The following is a 24,854-nucleotide window of genomic DNA, read 5'->3' on the forward strand; positions in this document are numbered from 1 at the left end:
TGTTATTGCAGTGTTTTAAGGACACTTGCACTACTATTTTTTAAGTGTACCTGAACCAGAGAAAAACAAACTAGACAGTGAGAAGACTGACTTGACCTTCTTTGACTGACATATCTAATACGAAGAGCTGAAGGATATGAGAATGCTTTGTGTGAGATAGAAAGGACCTTAAACTTTTGCTTGCTTGAAAGTCTTTGAGTTATCTCTTTTCTCTTTCTGCCTTCAACAAATGTCCACACTGGATAAAAATGAGTAAAATCTAGTATGCTTTCACTGTGTTGCAGTACTGGCACAATTAAATAACGTGCTTTAATCAACAAAATCAGTGGGTGGAATACTCTGTGCTATTGACAGTTTTGATCAAAAGCTTTGGTTTTTGCAGAGTTAAAGACCTTTGGATATCAATATTTTGTCTCATTAATACTGATTTAAATTTCCAAGATAAAGCCAAGTAATATTACTTTGTAATGTACCTTGTGCTATAGAGAATCTTGAAAAGAATTTGAATAGCTTGTATTTTAAGAAGACCCAAAACTGGACAGTGAATTATTAAAATTGTAATTTAATACTAGTAATTCATTGTTCCTTATTCAAAAATGTATTAATATGAGTTAACGTGTTCAGGTGTACACTGGTATTTTGTTTTTCTGATGGGCTGTTCCACAAAATACTTAGTGTTATATTGTTAGACACTGAATTTCATACAAAAATGTGCAGTTTCTTTGAAAAACGATAACAAAAGATAAAAGCTTATTGCTGTATTCAGTTAATTTTCAGACACTTGCAAATTAGTTATTGGCAAATGTATTATAGCTTGTCTCAGCACAGCAACAACTTCATAAATGATAAACACTTCTTCAAAATTACTGTTTTCAATTTTAGTACCATAATCAACTTCAAAAGTAATTTTTCAGCAGTACCATATACTTTTTATTCCTTAAGATGCAGTGCAGGTTTTTAGATTCAAAGTAAAATAATCTTGCAAGTTGTTTTGGCTGTCTGAGCAAAATTGAGTTCAAGATTGCCTATAAGAATCAAGGAACTGTTACAATTGCTCACTCAGCCTTGTGTTCTTACAGGCTCCTAATTTACAATTTCAAGTATAATACGTAAAGGAACCATGCAAGTATTTTTCATGTATTTGTGCAACACATGTTAAGTATTTTAACTAAACTAAGCCCCCTTTGTTGTGGCTTACTTTTGTTTCAGAGATACCCTGTGGTGATGTCTACTTATCTGGGGATCATGGGTAGAGTTCTACTGCAAAATGCAAGGTTTTTTTCATTACTGTTGAGCCAAATGGCATGTGAATTGGGTCAAGAGGTAAGGATTTTTCATCTTGTTATTTCAGCTGGATTGCATTTGGAAGTCCTGCATTCTTTTGACCTGAAAGACCTTTTCCTTCTTTTCCTGTGCTTGTTGCTCCTCAGTCCACATTGGAAAGGAGCCCTTTTCCCTTGCTGATTCTCCTTCTGAACATCCTGTAGCAAGTTTTACATGTCCTGCAATTATCTTACAGCATGTCATTAGAAGTTTTATACAATCTCTAAATTCTCCTCCTGCTGCAGCCCACAATAGGCCACATAAAGACACCTATAGCTTGCATGGTACTGCAGGGTAAGAGTTTCTTTCCTTGTGCTGTCTTGATGGGTATTGCACCTGAGATAACAGCCTAATTCCTCGCTGAGCTTCTGGAGAATCAGGTTCAGTGTGCTCTGGTTTTACTGATGAGGATACTGAGGTTCTCTTACTGCAAAAATTCTACTATTTTCTTTAAGTGAAATTCTAGTAATTTGCTTAGCCTCAGACATAATACAATTTTCAAACTGGTACAGACAAGGGTTTTTTTATTTGTCACAAGTAAAGGTAAAACAGAAGGAAAATGCACATTCTTTTGATATGCTAGATTGTTACAGGAACAATTGAGTAATCCAGTGTTCTGCATCAGTGCTCTGTCCATGAATTAAATTTCTAACTTTCAGATTACAGACCTGGAAGCACTGTTACAGGAAAAAGAATAAAAGTACCTGTTGCTTTCTATTTCTGTTAGGTATACATAACTGTATGGTGTCTTTTCCAGGCTGAATAGTACATTCAGCATGCAAAAAAAAATTAAAATAAATTCTTTTATAAATATGCTGAAGGACTTAAATGAAAAGGACTGTTGTTTCCCATTGCAGTTGGACCATATTCTTGGTAACATGATTGAAATGTGGGTTGATCGAATGGATAACATCACTCAGCCAGAAAGAAGAAAACTTTCTGCTTTGGCATTGCTTTCACTTCTGCCATCATTGAATAGGTAAGCAAATATAAGAATGCTTCAAAGGCATTTAAGATGATTTAAGGTATTTTTCAATTTGGCAGATAAATATTCCAGTGTAAATAGTTTTATTGCCTTTTTTCACCAAGAAAACATTTTACTGCAACATTATATTAACTTTTTATTTGGTTTCATACCAATATAATAACCTTTTTTTCTCTTTTATGAAAAATATAATTTACTAAAAGTGAAGAAACAGCCCTGCGTATTTTGTCTGTTTCGTGTTAGTACTGAGCTGGCTGCTTTCATCTGTGATTAAGTAGGTGCTGTTGTTGGCTTTTTAGTATTTTCTTGTCCCTTCCAGGGAACATTTGTTCAGTTTTCTTTTCTGTTGTGGGTAGTTATGAACTTTGGTCCTGGTTTTCTCCTTTGTGGCATTAAGTGGAAGAGTTGGCATCAAAGGCTGTGAGGTTGTTGGTTTTTTTTGTTTGGGTTTTTTTATTTGTGCTGTATATTTCTGTAGCAAGCAGCTTTTACTGTTACCTTTTCTCTAGCCATCATCATTGCTGAGCACATGCACAAAACAAAGGTTTGTAGTGAATGTGTTGTATTATGTGAAGTAAAAATTTAGTATGAGATAAATCCCCATGTGTTCTAGCTGGTCTTTGGAGATTAGAGGGGCTAGAGATGTGGCTGGACTTTCTCTTCTGTCTGCTGCTCTTCTGACAGCTGTCTGCTGTTGCTGCAGCTTCATTCGAAAGAAATAGTCTGGTTCACAAATAGTACAGTTTATTTATAGGCAACTGTCCTGGGTTCAGCTAGGATAGGGTTAACTTTCTTCACAATAGCTTTGGAGGGGCCATACCCAGGATAGGCAGCTGGACTGGGCAGTGGGATATTTGACACCATAAACATCACGTCTGATTTTTGAGAAGGTGGGGCTTGGCGGTAAGTGGTCAGAGTGGTTCTCTGGTAAAGGCTTTTGGTGCTCATTTGATGAGGGTGTTGCATTCTATATTACTTGTTCTGCATGACTTTCTTTGCTGTTGTTATTATTCCAGTTGTTCGTTCATTCTTTGTGTTGTTCTATTGAACTCTCCTTATATCAAACTGCAGGGTTTTATGTTTTGCTCACTATTTCTCTTTCCCATCCTACCAGGGGGGGAATGAGTGGGGAGTGGTGTAAGCAGCCATGGGGTGCTGAGGTGTGTCTGGGCTTAAAACCACAATATCAACATACACAGATTGTTTAAGATTGCCAGCAATTAATACACCAATAGCTCTGTAGCTTTAAAATACAACTGTAATTAGAAGCATAAAATCTCCCAGGGAATAATTCAGGTGCAGCCAGGGTCATGACCCTTACCCAAAAGGCATCCCTCCTGAGGGAAGGGGTGAGGACTGCAACATCCTAGATCTATCCCTGCCAGTAGGGATGAGAATTGCAATGCTAACTTTAGATATGAAACTGGACAATATTTCTACCTGGTACCTATTAGTGTGTAGAATAATCAAGCCACCGTTATGTTATTATGTTGCGGAAGCACTTGAGCTTGTGGGTGGTCAGTGGAGGTCTGCACTTCCAGGCTCACTCAGTGGAAGAGTAGGTCTCCACTCATTGCTCATTCCTTTGGAGTGACATAGCAGCGTGTACTACCAGACCTCCACCCAGCCCATGTACCTGCTTCAGTAACTATGTGTTTGGAAAGAAAGTTATTTTTGTTGTTTCCCACCGTTTTGTGCTTCCAGCAGTGTTAAGCTGACTTTTAAATTGTCACTGCTTACTTCATGTATAACACATGTTTAGGTGAGAGTTCAGTGTGTACTTCAGATTATTCTTGTCTGTTTGAAAGTCAGGAAGACAAGACTGTGTGGGGTCATATTTAGTCTGCAGGATTTCCTGAAAAGTTTTTTTAAGTGTTGTCCAATGGGAATTCAGATGTGACTCACAAATCCTAAAGCCGTGCTAGTGTATGTAATGCTGAAAAATATGTATTCACTACATAAAAAACTGGGGAGCTCTTACATGTAAAATTTAAAGAGGGTTTATTGATTTTAATGTGCACAGTTTTGCTTTTTTCTCTCAGATCATCAGAACAAAGTTCTATCCAAAGGGTGTACCAAGCAGCTGCTTTGAGAAAGCTTTCAATTTTTTCAGTAAATGTAACAATGTAAGAATGTCACATTATCTATATGAACATGAAATATTCTTGAAGAGCTGTTACCTAAAGTTTGTAGTCTCTCAAAGTTTGTTTTTTTTTTTAAAGAGAGGAAGGAAAGAAGAAATTGCGTTAGATAACTGTGTTATTTTGAACTATCCTCAGCTACTCCAAATTTCCTTCTATAAGAGCCAATTATTCTGGCAGTCCTTAACATAATAAAACCTTCTGCAAATGACAGCTTTATTTTTCAGATGCTCAAATCATTTAAGGCAGCAGCTTGTCAAAAAAAAAGCTTCTCTTTAGTGGACATACTTTTATGTCAAAGCTATAAAAATTTTACTTTACAACTAATAAACTGTTGGGGCCAGACATACTTCCAGATAGAATATATGAATTTGATTCTACTGCCGAACAGTGTCACTCACTACGGTTTTGCTGTTCATAGGGATTATTTCGCATATGCTTGCTATATCTGAAACTTGTGTTAAAAATAAATTATTTCAAAAGCAGTTTTTTTGTGCAAATCTGTTTTCAAAGTTTAAGCAAAAATATTTTAAAGTATAATTACACACCTGTTTGCATTTAGGCCATATCTGGCTTTCTTCAGGTCATGATAATCTACTGCAACTCTCCATGCTCAATCACATTCCTGTACTGGCCAGATGGGAATGTTCAAGGGTGAGTGTCTTGCTGCCTGACTCTCCAGTTGGCAAATCAGCTTCTGGCTGGGGATCAGGGAATCTTGATCAGTGTGGGCAAAGGGCAAACAACAAAATGAATTGGAAAATAAGATTAAGCTTACAAATAGCAATATGACCATATGCTGTTTACTGATGGTGTGGCTGTTGGAATACGTGCAGTCCGCTGTGGATAACTTGACTTTTTTTAAAAGTGGTCTAAAGGGAGACTTAACAAATTGCCTAGATTAAGTCTGAAATAAAACAAATCATAGAATCATAGGATTGTTAGGGTTGGAAGGGACCTCAGGGATATTCTAGTTCCAAACTCCCTGCCATGGGCAGGGACACCTCACACTAGATCAGGTTGCTCAGAACCACATCCAGCCCTGGCCTTAAACACCTCCAGGGATGGGGCCCCAACCACCTCCCTGGGCAATCTGTTCCAGTGTCTCACCAGCCTCATGGTGAAGAATTTCTTCCTAACATCCAATCTGAATCTACCCATTTCTATTTTTGCTACATCCCACCTAGTCCTATCATTACCGGTCACCCTAAAAAGTCCCTCCCCAGCTTTCTTGTAGGCTCCGCTTCAGATACTGGAAGGCCACAATAAGGTCTTCTCGGAGCCTTCTCTTCTCCAGACTGAATAGCCACAACTCTCTCAGTCTGTCCTCACAGGAGAGGTATTCCAGCCCTCTGATCATCCTTGTGGCCCTTCTCTGGACATGTTTCAGCATGTCCAGATCCTTCCTGTAATAGGGGCTCCAGATCTGGATGCAGTACTCCAGGTGGGGTCTCACCAGAGCGGAGCAGAGGGGGAGGATCACCTCCCTCAACCTGCTGGCTGTGCTTTTCTTGATGCAGCCCAGGATGTGGTTGGCTTTCCAGGCTGCAAGTGCACACTGTTGGCTTCTGCTGAGCTTCTCATCCACCAGCACCCCCAAGTCCTTTTCTTCAGAGCTGCTCTCAAGTCAGTTGCTGCCCAGTCTATATTGGTGCTTGGGATTGCCCCGACCCAGATGCAGGACCTTGCACTTGGTCTTGTTGAACCTCATGAGGTTGGCTTGTGCCCACCTCTCCAGCCTGTCAAGGTCCCTCTGGATGCCATCCCTTCCCTCCAGTGTGTCTGCTGCACCACACAGCTTGGTGTCATCAGCAAACTTGGTGAGGGTGCACTCAATGCCACTGTCTTATGTTGCCAACAAAAGTGTTAAACAAGACTGATCCCAATACTGATCCTTGAGGGACTCCGCTTGTCACTGGCCTCCACTGGGACACGGACCCATTGACAAGCTAGTCTTTGGGTGTGGCTGTCAAGCCATCTTTTTAATCCACTGAATGGTCTACCCATCAAACCCAGGCTTACCAGCTTGGTGACCAGTATGTTGTGCAGGATAGTGTCAAAGGCTTTGCTCAGGTCTAGGTGAATGATGTCAGTTGCTCAACCTTCATCTATTAATGTTGTGACCTTGTCATAGAAGGCCACCAGCTTTGTCAAGCAGGATTTGCCTTGTTGAAGCCATGTTGATTATACCAAATCACCTCTTCGTTATTCTTCTGCCTCAGCAGTGTCTCCAGGAGGATCTGCTCCATGATCTTACTGGTCACAGAGGTGATACTGACTGGTCTATAGTTCCCTGGGTCATCCTTCTTTCCCTTTTTGAAAATGGGAGTTATGTTTCCCCTGTTCTAGTCAGTGGGAACTTCCCCAGACTGCCATGACTTTTGGCATATAATAGAGAGCAGTTTAGCAACCTCATCAGCCAGTTCCCTCTGCACCCATAGGTGTATCTCATCAGGTCCCATGGACTTGAACACTTTTAGGTTCTTCAGATGGTCATGAACCTGATTTTTCACTCTCAACAGGTAGTTGAGATCCTTGAACTCTGACCAGCTGTCCTGGGCCCCTCTTCCCTGTAGGGCTTTGTCCCATGATACTTTGGCCAGCAGATCCCTGAAGTGATCAAAGTCTGCATGCCTAAAGTCCAGGGTTGTAAGCTTGGGATATGTCCTCCTAGTTGCCTTGAGGACCTTAAATTCTATTGCTTCATGGTCACTGCAGCCAAGGTTATCCCTGAGCCTCACATTGGTTACCAGCCCTTCCCTATTGGTGAGAACAAGGTCCAACATAGAACCTTTTCTCGTTGGTTCCTCTACCATTTGAAGGAGGAAATTGTCATCTATGCGTTCCAGGAACATCCTGGAATGCTGGTACCTAGCTGGGTTGTCCCTCCAGCAAATGTCAGGGTAGTGGAAATCCCCCATGAGGACCAGGGCTTGTGCCCGTGAAGCCACATATACACAGCAGTTCAGTGCCATGTCATTCAGTTCTCACCTCCAAGATTTCCTGGGCTTCCCTAGGATTGCTGGCAGGGTGTGCCTTGCTGGAGTGCTGCAGACACCTGGGCTCTGCTCTCTGGACCTCTTTTTACTCTCTGCTAAACTGCTTTGTTTTTTGTGTGGTAGTAGCGGTTTGGCTCTGCAGAGAGAGAGAGAGAGAGAGGGAGAACAGTGTAAGTGTTGCTGTTGATTTAATAAAAGATTTTGATTTCCAGATGAAAGATAAAGGATTTACAAATAATACAGTAGTGCTGTTGCAAATAGGTATTCTTTATTTCTAAAAGTTATACCTACCTTAGGCAAAACTCTTTCGAGTGTCCTATTTAAAACCAGTAGTTTTAAGAAGACAAAACAGCAGCTGTTACAAACTGAGATAGTTCATGGTTTTCTAGAAACATATCATTGAGATTTCCTTTCCAACAATACTTCTGAAGCACAGATAAAGTGGCTTCCTGTCCCAGGGTTTCCTGTATCCATGGCAACCTGACTTTAACCACTTCTTTTCTAGTTTCCTGAGCAAACAGTTGCAAATCCTGGGGCAAAATATGACCACTCTAGTACATGGCAACTCTGCCTTTACAGAGGTTTCACATATGAGTGTAGTCGATCAGCTTGTAATGTAGTCAAATGAACTGCAAACCAGCAAAATAACAGAAACAATGAACTTCAGATTTGGGGTAAGGTATTTGTTTTATTTATCTTGAACGTAATTCAGCTTTATAAAGTAAAATTCAAATTACAAATGAACTGCCAGTTAAGGAAAACTTGTTTCCAGTTGACATTTCTACTTGAATGCTGTTGAAACATTTCCTAGTCATTCTTAACTATAGAATGTAGTAACGTGAGTTTCCTAGAATTTTTATTTTGATTTTACTAGAAGCTGTTATTTTGGCAGCTTAGTTGGTTTTATGCTGGAAGCAGCAAAATATTTTCTGGCTAGGATGGCAGTACAGTTATATTATTGTTCATTTACTTAGAAAAGTTTTTCAGTGTAGTTCAAATTGTAGCTCTAAGTTTTGTTTTTAAACTACTTATTTGGCATTGAACAAATCTTGAAAGCAATGCTTATATTTTAAAGACTGTATGTGTAGAATCCTTAAACTTTCAAATTAATACTATTTATGAACTTCTTTTTATCCCTACTAGCAAAGTCAGAGATGAGTGAGAAGGCCAAAGGCAGGGATATGTGTGGTCTGCAAAGTTCTCCGCCCTGCCTGGGAGCATTCCTGTATATCCTTAATTGTTTTCTTTTGTTGCTGCTCCAGAAGGAGGCTCTTGGCTGTCCAGCTGCTTGCCAGCTCTGCACAGGGACACAAGTTAGCTGTTGTAATTTAGGGCTTTCAAGCATCCCATGGAACTTACCAAAAACTACAATTCTTGTGTACCTCAGTGGGAATAACATATCGCACGTCTCTCCAAGTGAACTAAGAGGCTTTCAGAAGCTTGCTGCACTCTACATGGATAATTCCAGTATTTCATATGTACACCCAAAAGCTTTTATGGATCTTCCCAGACTGTGTTACTTGCATCTAAATAACAATAATATTAAACGCCTGGATCCAGGAATCTTTGAAGGTCTTTCCAATCTTCATTGTTTATACCTTCAGAATAATCAAATAGCCTTTGTTCCCAGAGGATTGTTTAGTGATCTGCTTTCTGTTAGATATTTAACACTTCAAAGAAATCGTCTCAGTGTCCTTGGAAGTGGGACTTTCTTTGGAATGATGAGTCTCCGAACACTTAATCTAGCCAATAATAAGATTTCACGGATATCAAATTCAGCATTTTATCATCTTGAAAATCTTGAACATTTGTTCCTTGAAGGTAACAACTTAACACTTGTACCATCGAAAGCTCTTGGAAGGCTCAAAAATCTTGAAAGACTTTCTTTATCTCACAATCCCATTGGATCAATACATCCTTTTGCATTTGAAGGACTTAACAAGCTTAGGTATCTGTCTTTAAAAAATGCAAACCTAAAATGTATTGCTCTTAATGGATTTTTTGGATTAAACAACCTTAGCCAGTTAATCTTAAGTTATAACAATTTAGAAAATATAAATTCCAGCACTTTTGCTTTATTGAACAATTTAATGTATCTGCAGCTGGAGAGAAATAAAATAACCAGTATTGGTGATGGCACCTTTGAAAAAATGGGGCAGTCACTGAAAATGCTAAGTTTAGCATTTAATAATATCACAGAGTTACAACCTGAAGTGCTTAAGCCCTTAGTGTCTTTAGTTTATCTGCAGGTAAATTATAATCCTTGGAATTGCAGCTGCAGAATGCTTGGGTTACTTAATTGGCTGGCATCATCTTCTATTCCTGTGAAAGTTCATTGTCAGAATCCCCCGAGTATGCGTGGTAGACCTTTGCATTACATTAAGTGGACTCGGTTTGCAAACTGCAGTAGCTCTGCTGCTAGCCCTTCTGCCAGTCCAGAAGCAGCCTGGAGCCTAGGTGTCCATCACAGCACTACTACTTTGCTGATGGCATGGCATAAGGGAAACAGGCACAACACATTTGAACGGTTTATCAATACAGAAATAAAATATGTTGCTCTCTGGGAAGGGCCTACAGCTACATCTGCTAACCTGTTGCTCTATGAAGAAAATGCTTCTGAAATTCCATCACAGGCCACTACAGTATTGTCAACATTACCAGTGCAAATACCAGCACAGGTTATACCTGTTAACAGAACCATGGAAGAAAAAAGTTTATTTACAACAGATGCTGGTCCTGTATTGTTAAAAACATCCCAGTTTTGTTCACAACAGGTTGAAAAGCTGAATCAGGCTTTTGATATTTTACTAGCCTTTTTCATTCTGGCTTGTGCTGTGATCCTGTTCTTGACCTGTAAAATTATTCATTTTAAGCAGAAACTAAAAGTGCTGGAAAACTCAGGGGAAAAGAGAATTGAGTATTATGGGTTTTACCAGCCTGGCAGGTACAATGTAACTGACCCAGTGCAATCTCTGAGACATTCAGAGCTTGACCAGATTAGGCTGCTCAAGCGAACAACATCTGAAAATCAGGCACAGGTCATATTGTTTGAGCATTCATCATTGTAATTAGTCTAATTTTGCTTGTTAATTTTATTGTGATCTGAGATTTCAAGTCAAGAACTCAGTTTTCTCAAAGTACCTTCATTGATTAAAAACAGCTGGTTGATAGAGTTGTGGAAAGTGGTGTAATTCAGTTCTGCATTATTATTTGCTTCTTGAGTGCTTTGATGTTTGTTGATTTATTTTTTTTAATTAGTTGTCATTTAAACCTTACTTGGATAGATATATTATCCTCTGCTCCTGTTGTAGTTACTAGAACTTAATAGTATGAATTTCTATAGAAATTCTATTTGAAGATTGAGGCAAGCAAAAATTTTTAGCAGTATACTATGTAATGCAGTTTCTGCTATCTCTATTAATCACAGCGAATTAAAAAGTGAACATATTTACATCTATCATGTTAAAACTCTGAAGGAAAAGAAAATTTTAAAACAATACCAATTTTATTCATACCCATGATATTTTAATATACAACATTGTGTATTCAATCTCTGTAATGAATATATTAAAATGAATTTTAACGGTGTATTTGTATCACTTTATGATAATACCTGAAACTAGAAACAGGAAAACAATATTTCTATTGGATTGAAAAATTTGCCATGTTTATTATATCTAAGGTAATAGACTCAGTTATTGTCCATATCATCTATATAGTAATAGTTTGAGGGAATTTGGGGCTAGATGTGACGTATAAACTGAAGAAATATACTACACTTTAAATACAGAATTTTAGATTAATTGCTGAAGATACTTACATGTTTGTGGTGTGTATTTGGAAGTGTCAGGTCAAAATACGTTTTTTTTAGTGAAGGCATAATTTAAGGCTTCATCTTCAAGAGATGGATTTTATTTTACTGTATTCGTTATTTTAACTTTTTATTTCTATTTTGATACTCTGTTTATTTTCAGGTTATGTCTAGTGTGTCATAGCTTTATTTTTCAACCTTAATTTCTGTGATTGTTATTACTATTTTCCTTGCTGTTACTCCAGTAATTTAAACCTTATTCAGGAAAAAAATCATAAAAGTAGATTCCAAATAGTTCAGCCCTGTGAAATTTTCAGCTAGCTGAATTGTAGATAGTTTGTCTTTTACAGGCCTGTGTCCTGGAGACTTCACTGTTTGGTTTATAAGTAACACAATTTACATTTAGATCATTTTTTTCAAGTTAAAATGGAGAATACTTTAATAGTCTGTCCTCTATGATGTCAGTTTAAGTTGTGTATAAGTTTCTTGCTGTTCTGGGATCTAGCCTGGAGACTAGGGCATTTTCCAGAGAAACCAGAACTGCCCTTGATTTTCTTGTCTTGACCTTCTAGCTTTCTATTGGTGTAACTCATGTGCATGGCTGTGTTGTTCTGCTCTGTGTCATCCTTTTAGTCCATCACCAGTTTGTTTCCAGGAATGACAGGTTTTCTGCTGCCACTGCAGATACAGAAACTGACTGAACTGTGTGGGTATGAATGTGCAAGTGTCCCTCTGTTGCTGGTTGTTATGTGTCGCTGAATATAATAAAATACCAACTTTCAATATTGCAATACTATGTTTTACTGTAATTTTGTGTATAATAGATCAAATACTTCTGTGGAACACTCAATCAGCTACTTGGATGAAAGCCTGAACTATTTTGGATTTTTTTTTTGGTAATTTTTTACATGTTGATCAGAAATTAAATGTAATAGTAAATGTAATTTTCAGTGTTATATGGATGTTTTCAGAAACAATGGACTTATTTAACTAGCCTCCACTGAAATTTAATTTTTCATTGCTAGAAATGCTGCTGTGGCTTTGTTAGAGAGGAGATTTGTGAGTGGACAAATGTTGAGGCTGAACAAACATAGTTCTCGAAGAAATATGACAGGAAGCAGCTCTGTCGTTTTAGGCTTAGATTTCCACAGCTGCTCTCTACAGAAAAGCATGAGAGGCTCTCTCTGAAGGTGCTTTCCACTAACTGTAGGAGTTGTTTGCCAGGTATGAGTTTCACCATTTGTAGTGAAGGAGCGTGAACAGAAACTGATGCTGTCAGAGCTGTTTGTGCAATCAAAGAGTTGGAGCATTTGGAAGCCATCCTTTGGAGTGGTGTAATCCTCTATATATCCAATTTTCCAACAATTTGGATTAGACTACTAAGGAAGTGAGAGACACTATGCAGTTGAAGGGGATACAAACTGCAAAAGAAAGGTAGCTTTTGTATTTAAATGTTCACACTAGGAAATAGGTCCTTTCTCATGGACAACTGTGGTTCATGTGTCTGTTAAAATACATGAAAATTTAGTTGAGTTTGTCCTTGTGAAGCAAATCGGTGCTTTATTGTCTTCAAGTTCATGGTCAGCCATAGGACTCACTGGAACACTGTTTCACAGGAGCCCCTCTGCACGGTGCAGCTCCTATGGTCAGGGAGTGTATGTGGATCATTTGTGTTGCTCACAGTATGTGCATAGTAATGCCCATTTGTCTCACTCTGCCTCTCTCCTTGGCTAATGAAATCAGAATAAAGAATTAATTAATCTTTCACAAAACTACCATACACTAGTAAAGATGTGAAATGAAGCTTTTTTTCCTTTTTTGGTGTTTAGCATTTCGTTCTGGTGACCGTCAAAAAAGGATGTTTTCCCATGCAGGGTTTTTCCCCCATTCTGATTGGCGGAGGAAAATACATATCAAACATGGAGACCGTTTTATATAAGTACCTCTAAAATTTATCATGTATAATGTTTTATTAATCTGATGGTAAAACTTTGTTTACAATGGCTATCTGTGTAACTGAAATCCAAATTTGCATTTTTGCATAAAACCTCAGGGTAATATGAATGTTTAAGATAGCTAAGTATATTAGAAATGACAGACAGAATAAGAAAATCTACTATTACTTTTTTCAGAACAGATGTGTTCTGTTTTCCTTGAAAAAGCCTTTTTTTTTAATCTGACAAATTAGACTCTAATAAATGTTTTGAGAGTAGTCATGTACTTAAATGCCTTCAATGTTTGCTGCATTTTGGTTTTGTTACAAGCAAAGGTGAACTATATTTGCAGGTACCATAAAAGATTATTTCTGTAATTAAAAAAAAATGCTAATATGTGTTAATTTCATCTTTGAGACTTGAGTTCTGGAGTAGTTTTCATCCTAACAAGTTCATAGAAGACAATCCTCTAACTCTGGGCCTGTCTTCCATTAAAACAAAAATTATACCAAACAAGGCTTTGTCCCAGTAACTTAAAAGGAAATTGAGTAGTAATAAAACCAGTTATAGCTTCATGCCCTGGTTTGTTCCATTGCTGGTATGGATTATATGCAATTGAAGGGGGCAACTACTTTAATGGTGCCTTCCTCCTAAGGTAAGATTTTAGTATGAACTTAACTGTTCTGTTTTGAACATCTAAATAGAGTGTCCCTGTCTTTTCTGAATCTGCTCATGTGACTTTCCAATGTATTTATTGGAACAAGCAGGCTAATTTTAGTCTCTTCAAAAAAGTACTCCATTGATTTGTATGGCTCTCTTTCTCTTCTATGAAAATAAGACATGATGCATTTTTTATTTCCATTAAACTTTAATTGACATTTCTTTTTTTCAGAGTACAATGGGCCTATGCTGTCTATTTTTCACTAATATGTCTTGTATTCTAAAAATAGTGGCATTGTTTAATGATTCTGTACTTGTTAAACATTTCAGTGAGTCTTTAGTAGGAAGAAACTTTATTTCCTATTTAAAGGGAAAAAAGAGGAGGAAAAAAGAGAAAATATTATCTGTACTTAAAGCTGCAGGCAACAATTAACCCACTTTGAAAGATCATCCACATACTTTAGCTTTGCTTTCTTCAGAAGAAATAAGTAAAACACCATTCTTCATGTAAACCATAAAATAAAAATATTCTCTCCTACAATGTTAATGAGCACTCTGCCTATATTGTTTATTTACATACTGGTTAATTAAAGTAACCTCCCATAAATAGCCCTGCAACTGATGAAAGACCAGTACATTCTCAGGGCTCAAACACCTTCCTCTTCCCTCCCAATATAAAATTGTTGTGGCAGTTAGAGATTCTTCACGTGGCTCTGAAGGAAGAAATACAGCTACCAGGTAATGGTTAGCAGCCTGTGTTATTAATTAAATGGTGCATGCATACAGGGCATAGTTTACTTCTCTAGGTTGTAAAGTGTTCACATCTATTCTTGGTTGAATGTCCCTTGTCCTTTATTGACAGAAATCTGAGGACAGGTGTTTCCTTTCTCTTGTTGGAAAATATTAACCACATTAATGTCCATTTCCTAGAAATGTATTAAAAAAAAACTGAGGCAAAAAGGATTTCATAGAATCATAGAATCAACAAGGTTGGAAAGACCTCAGAGATCATCAAGCCCAACCTATCACCCAGCACCTCATGACTAACTAAACCATGGCTTCAAGTGCCATGTCCAATCCTTTTTTGACCACCTCCTTTTTTGACTCCACCACCTCCCTGGGCAGTTACACATTCCAGTGGCAGATCACTCTTTCTGTGAAGAACTTTCTCCTCACCTCGAGCCTAAACTTCCCCTGGTGCAGCTTGAGACTGTGTCCTCTTGATCTGGTGCTGGTTGCCTGGCAGAAGAGACCAAACCCCACCTGGCTACAACCTCCTTTCAGGTAGTTGTAGAGAGCAATAAGGTCAGCCCTGAGCTGCCTCCTTCAGGCTAAACAACCCCAGCTCCCTCAGCTTCTCCTCATAGGGCTTGTGCTCGAGACCTCTCACCAGCCTCACTGACCTTCTCTGGACATGTTCAAGTATCTCATGGGACATTTGCTAGATAGGAACCTCTGATTTAAGTGAGTAAACCTGCTCTGCTCCGAAGGCTTTTTTTCTGCTGCAGGCTGCTAAGCAGGCCGTACTCACTTTCTCAGCCGGCTGTGTGGGTCCCCTAGAGATTCATTCTCACAACATGTAATGTAATGTTTTGCTGTTCTCAGTAAGATGGAGAATCCTTGGCAAGGCAGAAAGTATTTTTAAAAATACCTACTTGTCAATCATAAAACAAATATGCCAAACTGAACAAAAGTGGTGTAAATGTTAACTTGTGGAATTTAGGACTTTCAGGTTCTGTTATGTAAGGTTCTGGCATTCAACAGTAGCCGAAGGAAAAGAAGGAACAAAAAGAATCAATTAGAAAGGAAATTATCATTAGTTGAGTTGTAATCTTACCAAAACCAATCTAAGAGAAATGTTTTATAAGTTTAGTATTCTAACTTGATATGCTATATAAAATCCCTTTGTCATGTATGCAAAATTTTGCTCTATGCTTCACAACATTTTCAAATGCAGTAACTTATGGACAAGGAGCTACGTTTTACCCAGTTTTTCAGTTTTTATGCCAAGTAAAGGAAAGAATACTGTGAAATTTTATCTACATGAAAACATAAAGGATCAATTTACAACACATGAACTTAAGTACTTTTAAGCTTCTGCCTACCAGACAGCAGGTATATCTTTTGGCAAAAATTAAGCCTTACATTCCAAATAGGGAGTAGAAAAATGCTTCAGTTGTTGTCTTTTCCCAGGAAAAGAATTGTAGTTTACGATCACCAGTTAGTCCATTTCTGTTTCTCTTCTGCTTGCAGCTGGAACTTTTGCAGTCTTCCTGAGATTAACATATATTCCTTTGCACTGTGTCTTCATCCTTTTGTAGTTCAAAAGTAGGATTCCATGCACTAAAGTTCCACAATAGTACATCTCTAGTGTTAGACCCACAGCAGCAGGAAATTCAGCAGAAGCAGCAGTCACAGCTACTTTCCGTTAGTTAAGAGCTAATGGCACCTATTTTTTTCATCATGGGAGGGTCATGTTTCTATCATGGGAAGGTCATGTTTCTATACAGTTACCTTGCAGGCACATCAATTCTCATGACAGGAACAAATGTCTAAATGTAATTGGTGTCATTTTGGGTGTTGTGGGGTCATCCAGTCTTCAGTGCATGCTGAGGAAAGGTGCCTATCTCTTAAGTCTTAAGCGGTAACTACCAGCCCTCTGCAGTTGTCTTAAGTATCCTAGCGTTTGAGACGGCAGGAGGTGCCTATGTTTAAGCAAAGTAATCCTATACCACTTCTATCTCAGGGAAATGGTGTTCATGGAGACCTGGGTGCTGTTATTTTTGACCCTCTGCCTAAGAGGGTAGGGAAATAAGGCTGTAGAGAGAAAACAATATGAGAGTGTACCATCTTTATAAGCCTCCCTCTGCTCACGGGTTTGATTGCAGCTTTTGCATCGAATAGCATGTGTGTGTGGAATAGAAACCAGTACTCTGACCTCCCTGCTAGCAGGAGCATGCCCTCTCCGCTTAGTTCTTGAGTCCTGTGCCCAGTGTACTTTTCCCTTTATTCCATTCACAATTATTTTTAGGTTTTCAAAAGTAGCACATGAAGTTTTTTTTATTTAAGAATACTATTTCTTGCATATTTTTTGAAGCTTCTATAATGTAAATAATACTGAATCAGCTGCTTTATGGCATGCTCAGCTGAGCAGTAAGCAGTGAAAATACTGCTTGGTAAATGTACTTGACAGTTACTGAGCAAATTTCCTGTTTAGTTCATTTAGCTAAGTCACTTTCCTGTTCTTTTCCAATGTTATCCGAGATGAATTTTATTCTTTTCCAGTGTTATCCAAGATAAATTTTGTGGTATCATTAACATTTCTGTGGAAGGGCTGCATGATGTTATGACAGAAGATCCTGAAACTGGAACATACAAAGAGTAAGTGGAAAATCTAATTTATTTTTGTGGGTTTAACAGTAGCACTGCTGGCTTACATGTAGTATTTTGATTAGAAAAAATTGCAGGTGGTTAAGACATGCTTGCAAGAGCTCTGTTTTCACAAGAGTAAAGTGGAAAGGCTTAAGGTTATACTCAGAATAATTTGATATTGTTCATTAAGTTATCTACTAAATGTCTTACAATGTACATATGCTTAGATTTGCTTTTCATTCACTTGACTATTTTATCTAAAATTGGAGTGTGACCTCTGGTTTAACCAAGATCTTTTCCTAAATGCATCAGCCTTACTGAATGGTCCTACAACACATTAGTTCATGGCCTGCAGAACTTGAAAATTTATGCTACCAGATCAATTCCTCCCCTTTGGCTGTTCCACAGCTGCTGCTACAGAGCATACCTCAGGATGCATATTCTAGAGCCAGGAAAAAGGGTTCATTTGTGTCAGAAAGATGGTATTTGGGTTTGCTCAAAGTGCACTGCCACCCAGGACCACACTCACTCATCTGCTGCTGACTCCCAGGTTGCTGGTGGTATTTCATCAAAGCTGGAAAAGTAAAAATAGCACTGAATAATAAGGATTTTATAGGACAGATGGGGTTTCCCCCCCGCCCCCTTTTTTCCCATCTGTAATGTTCACATAGTTTTGGAGTGATGGAGAGTTGTAAGACATTCTCTTCAAGAATGTTCCATTAGACACATTCTAATAACAGTATTTACAGATGCTAAGAATCAAACATTTTCTAACTTTCAGATAATTACCTGGTGGTGGAACAGACTGTATCTGAACTAGTCAATTAATTGTTTTAGGGGATGTTTCCTGGCACTGAAGCCAGCTGGCACAGAACAGCCTGCATGCAATCTATTAAGTTTTCCTCCATTTAATACATGTGGTATGCACACAAGCATGCACTGAGCATGGTCCACACATACTAAGCCTGAACTTTGCCCAAGTAATAGAAGTAGTTTTTGGTTTTTGTCCTTATTCTCAGTAAGGAAGATTTAACTCCTGTAAGTCTGTGTGTGTTCTTTGGCGCTGTGCTCTATTTACAATTAGAGACAATGTTTCAGAGTCTCTTCTATTTCTAAACCTGTTGCTTTACCAGTGCTTATTAAAGAGAGTTCTCCACGAGAAATAAATAAAACTTTGTCCTTATTTGTTTCCTATTTTAATCTTGAAGGCTTGTAGAACTTGTCACTGTACTTTTTTACTTACAGAATACAAGCACATTGAACCAAAGAAATATTTCTATTAACAGATACTGAATGGACTATTTGAGGGATATTTGTGTTACACATTTTTACATTGTTTGAAAGTAAAAAAATCACATTAGTCATCTGGGGGCATGTGTGCTGTTCTGTCTGTCTAGGTTGCAGAAGAATGATTTAAACATTAACTGGTTCAGAAAAGAAAAGTGTACTCTACTTACATGTTTTGGTAATTGACATATTTTGTCTCCTTTCACTTTAATAAGTTGAGCATGAGAGATCATGCTATTTATGAGAAGACGTGAGATGTGCTGTTTTATTTTGAAATTATTTAATTCCTTCATTGGAAGTTACTTCTGTGTTAGTGTTTGACCCTTCTGCCATGCTGTTTAGTAAGTGTTTCATACAGCTCTAGCCATGTTAACAGAAAACTAAATATATAAGCAAACTAAGTCTGAAGGTTTTAATGTAAAATTACAACTTTATTTCAGTAACTTTAAAACAAGTTATTCAAGCCCCATCCCTGGATTTTTTTAAGGCCAGGCTAGATCTGGCTCTGGGCAACCTGATCTATTGGAGAGTGTCCCTGCCCATAGCAGAGGGTTTGGAACTAGATGATCTCTGGGGTCCCTTCCAACCCTGACAATTCTGTGATTCTGTGAACTTAACTGCAGGAATATTTCACTGCTAGTAGAATGCAGCAATTAAAAATGCACAGTAGTTCAGGGCTGAAAATGAACAATAATGTGCTTCTTTTTTGGTGCTTTGTAACATGTGTTATGTGTCCTTTCTGCCATGAAGCATACCTAGTGTGTGGTGGTAAGTTGTCACCCAAGAGATTTTTAAATTCTGTTTCTTTTAAAGCAGAGAAAGTAAAATGAGTGGAAAGTGTGTTTGCTGTAGGATAGCTTTCACCGATGTCTCTGTAGAATCCATTTGAACTGTTTGAAGAGACAGAACTTACCCCCCAGCATTTAAATTTTTAATTTAAAAAAAAAAGAATTTTCTTCATATTTTCTGATTTTACACTTAAAAAATAGAAGATAAAATATGTCTGCTAGTTGTACATATTTGTACCTACCAGTGAAGGATGGAGCGAAACAAAAAAATAGGAAGTTTAAAAACTTTGCTTTACTTTCCTGGAAAATATTTTTTAAATAAATGGCTACAGAAGCCAACTCATTTCTGTCAACTTAAAATATTATTGTTCAGAGTCTTGCAGTCCTTAGCATCTAGTACCAATAACATAACTATATTAGTTTTCTCTTTTTAAAGATGTTACAAGAAAACATGAATTCAATGAGAAATCTTTGCTAGTTTTGCATACATGCCATTTTGATTTTCATGTTAATAAGCTACAGAGCACTTGTACAGCAGTTCCTTGGAAAGACTGGGAAATTGTAGTTAGGAGCAGTAGATTTTTCTGTCTTTAAATCCACATAGTCTGTTTTCTATATGCAGAAATGCATTTTTAAGCCACACCTTGAGCTAGAATATGGAGACTAATAGACGGTTACATGGATGTAAGTAACACAGAACATGCATTCAGGCTTCTTTGGATTGATGGTCCTCAGAAAAAAAGTGCTGTCTAACAGGTTTTCTAATTTCCATCAAACTTCCTTCATATCATTCCTGTGTTTTTAAATGTGCTTTAAAATAATTTTTAATAATAATGCATATTAAAACTACTTTTGCTCCCATTCTTAGCTGTATGTTGATGACTATTCATTTTGAAGAGCACAAAGGTACAGAAGATGAGGAACCTCCCACAGAACAAGACAAAAGGAAAAAAATTGTAAGTAGAACTGATTATGAGTTTCACTTGTCTCAGATTAAATTTCTTGCTTTGGATTTGGTTCCTCTATTGTTCTTGGAAAATTATCTCTTGAACCAAAAAAGGAAAATGCTTTGCAAAATTTGCAGCCACAACACTTCTGCTTTCCTTTTGAGTCTTGAAAAATGTTGGCAAAATAAACATCATCTGTTCACAAAATCTGGACTTTATAATACTGACACCGTGTAAAAAGGGTTTATTGAAAAATGCAGGGAACTAAAGCTTAGAAAAATCTTAAATGATCCTTATTATATTGGATTATTGGATTGTGTTGCCTGAACAGTTATTGATCCATGTGCTTGCCCAGAACCTTTTTCTACTGTAAGAACTCTTAATAAGGCATGCTGGATTAGATACCATGTATTTGTGCTTGTTTTGTCCAGTCTGGTCTGTGGATGTTTCATAATTCAGCTTGTCTTTGTAAAAGTTCTGGGAAACTGCTTCCTCATGCAGAAAACTGCGCTGTATAAATGCTGTCAAATAAAATAGTCTGAATTGCTTGGCCTTGAAAATTTGCAATATGTGGAATTGGATGATTGAGTAGATGCATGTGGCCCTGTCAAACATTTGCTTTAATTCTTTACTACTTCTTGTAGGACTGGAAGTTTGTTTGGCTTTTAATAGTTTATTTTAATTACGGGCCTTATTTAACCTGTTGTATGCCTTTGGTTTGTTAGTAGGTTTTCCTTTAAAATACTAATGAATATATGGCTCCTTTAAAAAAGAAAAAGGGAAAAAATAACACAAAAACTCTTGTGTAGTCTTCTTCTGTTAGTAATGTCTTAAAACAAATGCCTAGTGTCTTGTAATTTGGGGTTACAACGAAATACAGGAATATTATCTTCTGTGGTATCAGAGAGTTCTGTAATGCACTCATTTTTAAAAGCAAGACTCTCTAGACTGTGTTGAATTTAGTTACAATTTCTTCCAGCTTTTGGGTTTAAATTAAATTTTAGGTGTTTACTGCAGAATGATAATACTTATTTTTAGCAGGCTTGGATAATCTCTTGACAGATAGATAGACAGACAGACAGACATATATATATATATGGCACTGATATAAACATACCCATCCCTATCAATAAAGATAGGTATGTATCTGTGTATCAACAGGGAGAGAGATACATTTGGTTTGTTAATCAGATTTAAAAAACAATGTAAGTTTAAGTATACAGTCTTGTCATGCTCTTAGTTGTCTCTGACTATACTCAAGTTTTATTTCTCTCCACCTGGCTAAAAGTATATTACCTTTTAGTGATTCATGACCTTACTTTGCTCATGGTTTATAGACTTCAGGTGACTTATTTTTATGTGCTTAATGTACGTTTTTAAGAACTTTGGTATCATTGCTCAAAAAGGGATTTAAGCTTTTTTCAACTCTGTTTGAAACTGTGGAGAGGAAAAATGAAATATTTTCCAGTAAAATTCTATCTTAATTGAATTGTCCATGCTGGTAGCTATTTTAGATGGTGCTTATATGTAAATATAGAAGGCTTGGCAGGTTTTTTTATTTTACCTTAGAAAAGACGAGATGACTCATGATTGTATATCTTCAGGAAAATAAATAAATTACAGTGTAATAAGGCAATATTGGGTCAGGTTTTATGTCATACTAAAAGTAAAGATATTAAAAGTAAAGAATACATCCCCTCAAATATTTTTTCCAGTCTTTCCCAGAGCATCAGTCATGAGATAGTAATCATGGTGGTAAATAGTTATAACTTTATGTCCAGCATTTTTGCTTCCTCTTTAGTATCAAAGTATCCATATTTAAACTTCAACAATTTAAATCACACGCTTGTCAGTTGTATTAGCTCTTCTTGCGTTCTAATGCCAGTGGCTTGTAGAGATTAGATCATTGTTTTAATACAAAATAATATATAATTGTTTATTGGAAACTGTGATTTGTATTTTTTAATGTACTGTTGTCTGAAGATGTTATGGGAAGACATCCACCTAACAAATACTGTTTCCAACTGATAATTCTGCAGAATGCAATTGATGGGAAGCAGAGTTTGGAGGGATAGTAAATGGTTGTTCTGTAAAACCTCTGTACTGCTTTTCTCATTCAAACTACTGTTTACAACTAGTTGAGAGGGAAGATTACTTTTTTGCTGTCAGCCCCAAAGTAGGGACCCATCTCCAGTTTAAGAATCAGTTTTACACAGTAACTGAGTTCAAAAACTAGTCAAATCAGAATTTCATTGAGCAGTGTAAAAGCACCTTTCAGTAATGTGTACTGCTTCACCAAACTTGTTTCCTATCTGTGGCTGTTTTAAGTAAGAAGCTATTGGAATTTTCTAGGTGGTATTTTGTGTGTTTGGTTTTTGTTTAATTTAGTGCAAAATAGGTGTGTTTTCCTGTCACCAGAATTAGGAGCAGTTCAATTGAAAAAACCTCCCTGGTCATACACCTAAGAACTTAGCCATAGATACTTAACACTCAAAAGTATGGTCCCTTACCCAGTGTTTACAGACCTGAAGCATTCTGCCAGGCTGTAACCATAAAAGGCAGAAGCAAGGACCTTGTATCGGGGGAGCAGTGGTCAGCTTTCCTGCTCTCACCCCAGATAAACATCTTGTTTACCATACAGGCAGGAGTCCTGTCCCCTTTGTTCCTTTTCCCGTGTTGCCCTGTTTTTCTGCAGGAAGGAGGGGAGAGAAAGGGACCCTGTCTAGACATCTTAAAGCCTGTCTGGATTTGTACTGGGCCATGTGTTATGGCCCTACCATAACATCTGTGTTGGGATTTACCCCTTAGTCCATCTGGTATGTGGCCAGTACCCATTACTGGTTCCGTGGGACAAAATGCTTGAATTTTGGGGCTTCCATATATTCCCCATTGGTTGTTGACAGTAAAAGCTGCTTGTGCTGTGTATCCCAGATCTGTCTTGACACCTCACCACATCTTTGGTCCATTCAACTATACCATTAGCCTGAGGATGATTTGGGGTATGGAACACCCATTTAATTCCTTCTCTGTGTACCCAGTCTTGTACTCTGGTTGCTGTGAAATGTGACCCGTTGTCACTTTGGATACACTCAGACACAGGTAGGATACTGAACCATGTCTTCAGAACTTCAATCGTTTGAGCTCCTGTGGCAGTACTGGTAGCTGTGGCCATGGTTAATCCTGAAACCACTTGTTCTGCTACCAGAATATGCCTTTTCCTAGGAGAGGGTTTCAAAGGGCAATCATAATCGATTTCTCACCTTCCAAATATCAAGATCCAGGCCCAGACATTAAATTTCTTGGAACCTGGTGGATAACTGGTGCAGTTGCAGTACCTGATGATATGCTGTCAGCAACACTGGGCTATTGGAGAAAGCATATTCCTGGATTTTCAGTGATTGCTCATCTCTTGTTTGATTTGCTCAGGAAACACAGAGCATTGGAGTGGACTCCACGATATACAGAGAGTCTTAATGTCTTGAAGGATGAGCTTAAGGCTTATCAAAGGCTGGGTCCACTACACCCACAAGATGCTGTAAGGGCAGAATGGGGATTCTCCAAGCATGCATCTTACTGTAGAATATGCCAGGAAAGACCAAAAAGCCTAGTCAGACCTTTATTATTTTCCTCCGCTTCCTTCAAGGAAACTGAAAATGGTGTTCAGAGTGGGGAAAAAGGACTCCAATCACTTACCAGGGCAGTCCAGGAAGCAGAGAAGCTATGTACCTCCATTTAAAGACACTCTCCACAAATACTCCATATCTGGTTTCCTCCAGCATGCTTAAGAATCTGTCCTGCAGGTCATTTAATTCCACCCTCAACCAGGGAGTTGTGTGAACTCTCGTTTGGGGGTTCTCACCATGTGATCCCATCTGTGTCTCTCTCTTAATAACAGATCTCACAAATTTTTGTCCTTAATACTTCTGATCCAGAGAAGCTTACATTAGAGAGGCTTTCCTCAGAGCCCCTGCATGATCCTGAATCTGAAGACTCAGTCTCTATGATGTTTATTTTTAGGAGACTCGTGGTGGGGGGTGGTAGCAGGTTTACAGTGAGACAGAGCTTCAGTTACTTGTTCTGGTACTATGGGGCGAACATGAAATTCAGTTACTTTTTCCTGAACCTGGAAGCAGCAGAAGGATTCCTTTACCTGTAAGGCTAGCAAGTCAAGCAGTCTACAGGTCTGCCTCTTCTTCCTGTGCAGCTCTCTTTCCAAATGCTGTTTTTTCACTCGCAAGCTTTTTAGCACATTTGTTCACCTGCATTAAACAAGCTCCTGAAATGGCACATGTGGCCATGGTACCGGTACCATTCCAGGACTTGGCACAACTCTGCTCCAGTTTTTCCATGATTGCTGTATAATCTGATGGATTTTCCTTCGCCCATGTAGTATCAGGAACTGAGGGCACACAAACATTATTGTAAAGAAATTCTGTGACTGAAGACACTGCTCGCTGTGCCATTTTTGTTACAAAGGAGACAAAACAACTGGGAGAGTTAAAAAACAAACTCTGATTTATTTACAATTAGATCTGTTCTCCTTCCAATATAATAAAATGTGTAAGTTCAGTCTTCAGTTGAGAATCTCTGTTACAACTGGTCAAATT

General features: G+C 37.9%; 2 protein-coding genes across 2 annotated transcripts in view; both read left to right on the forward strand.

Annotated features, from left to right (window-relative positions):
- IPO11 (importin 11) overlaps window positions 1-24,854 on the forward strand; it is a 94,122-nt gene that overhangs the window by 64,673 nt on the left and 4,595 nt on the right. The window contains exons 25-28 of the mRNA XM_054397354.1: window positions 1,210-1,323; window positions 2,181-2,302; window positions 17,139-17,234; window positions 20,169-20,256. Of these exons, the coding sequence (XP_054253329.1) occupies window positions 1,210-1,323; window positions 2,181-2,302; window positions 17,139-17,234; window positions 20,169-20,256 (420 nt within the window). The remainder of the gene's footprint in view (window positions 1-1,209; window positions 1,324-2,180; window positions 2,303-17,138; window positions 17,235-20,168; window positions 20,257-24,854) is intronic.
- On the forward strand, window positions 8,603-10,516 carry LRRC70 (leucine rich repeat containing 70). Its single transcript, XM_054397355.1, has one exon. The coding sequence runs from the start codon at window positions 8,603-8,605 to the stop codon at window positions 10,514-10,516; it is 1,914 nt and encodes a 637-aa protein (XP_054253330.1).

This window comes from Indicator indicator, chromosome Z, assembly GCF_027791375.1.
Source record: "Indicator indicator isolate 239-I01 chromosome Z, UM_Iind_1.1, whole genome shotgun sequence".
Taxonomy (NCBI): Eukaryota; Metazoa; Chordata; class Aves; order Piciformes; family Indicatoridae; genus Indicator; species Indicator indicator.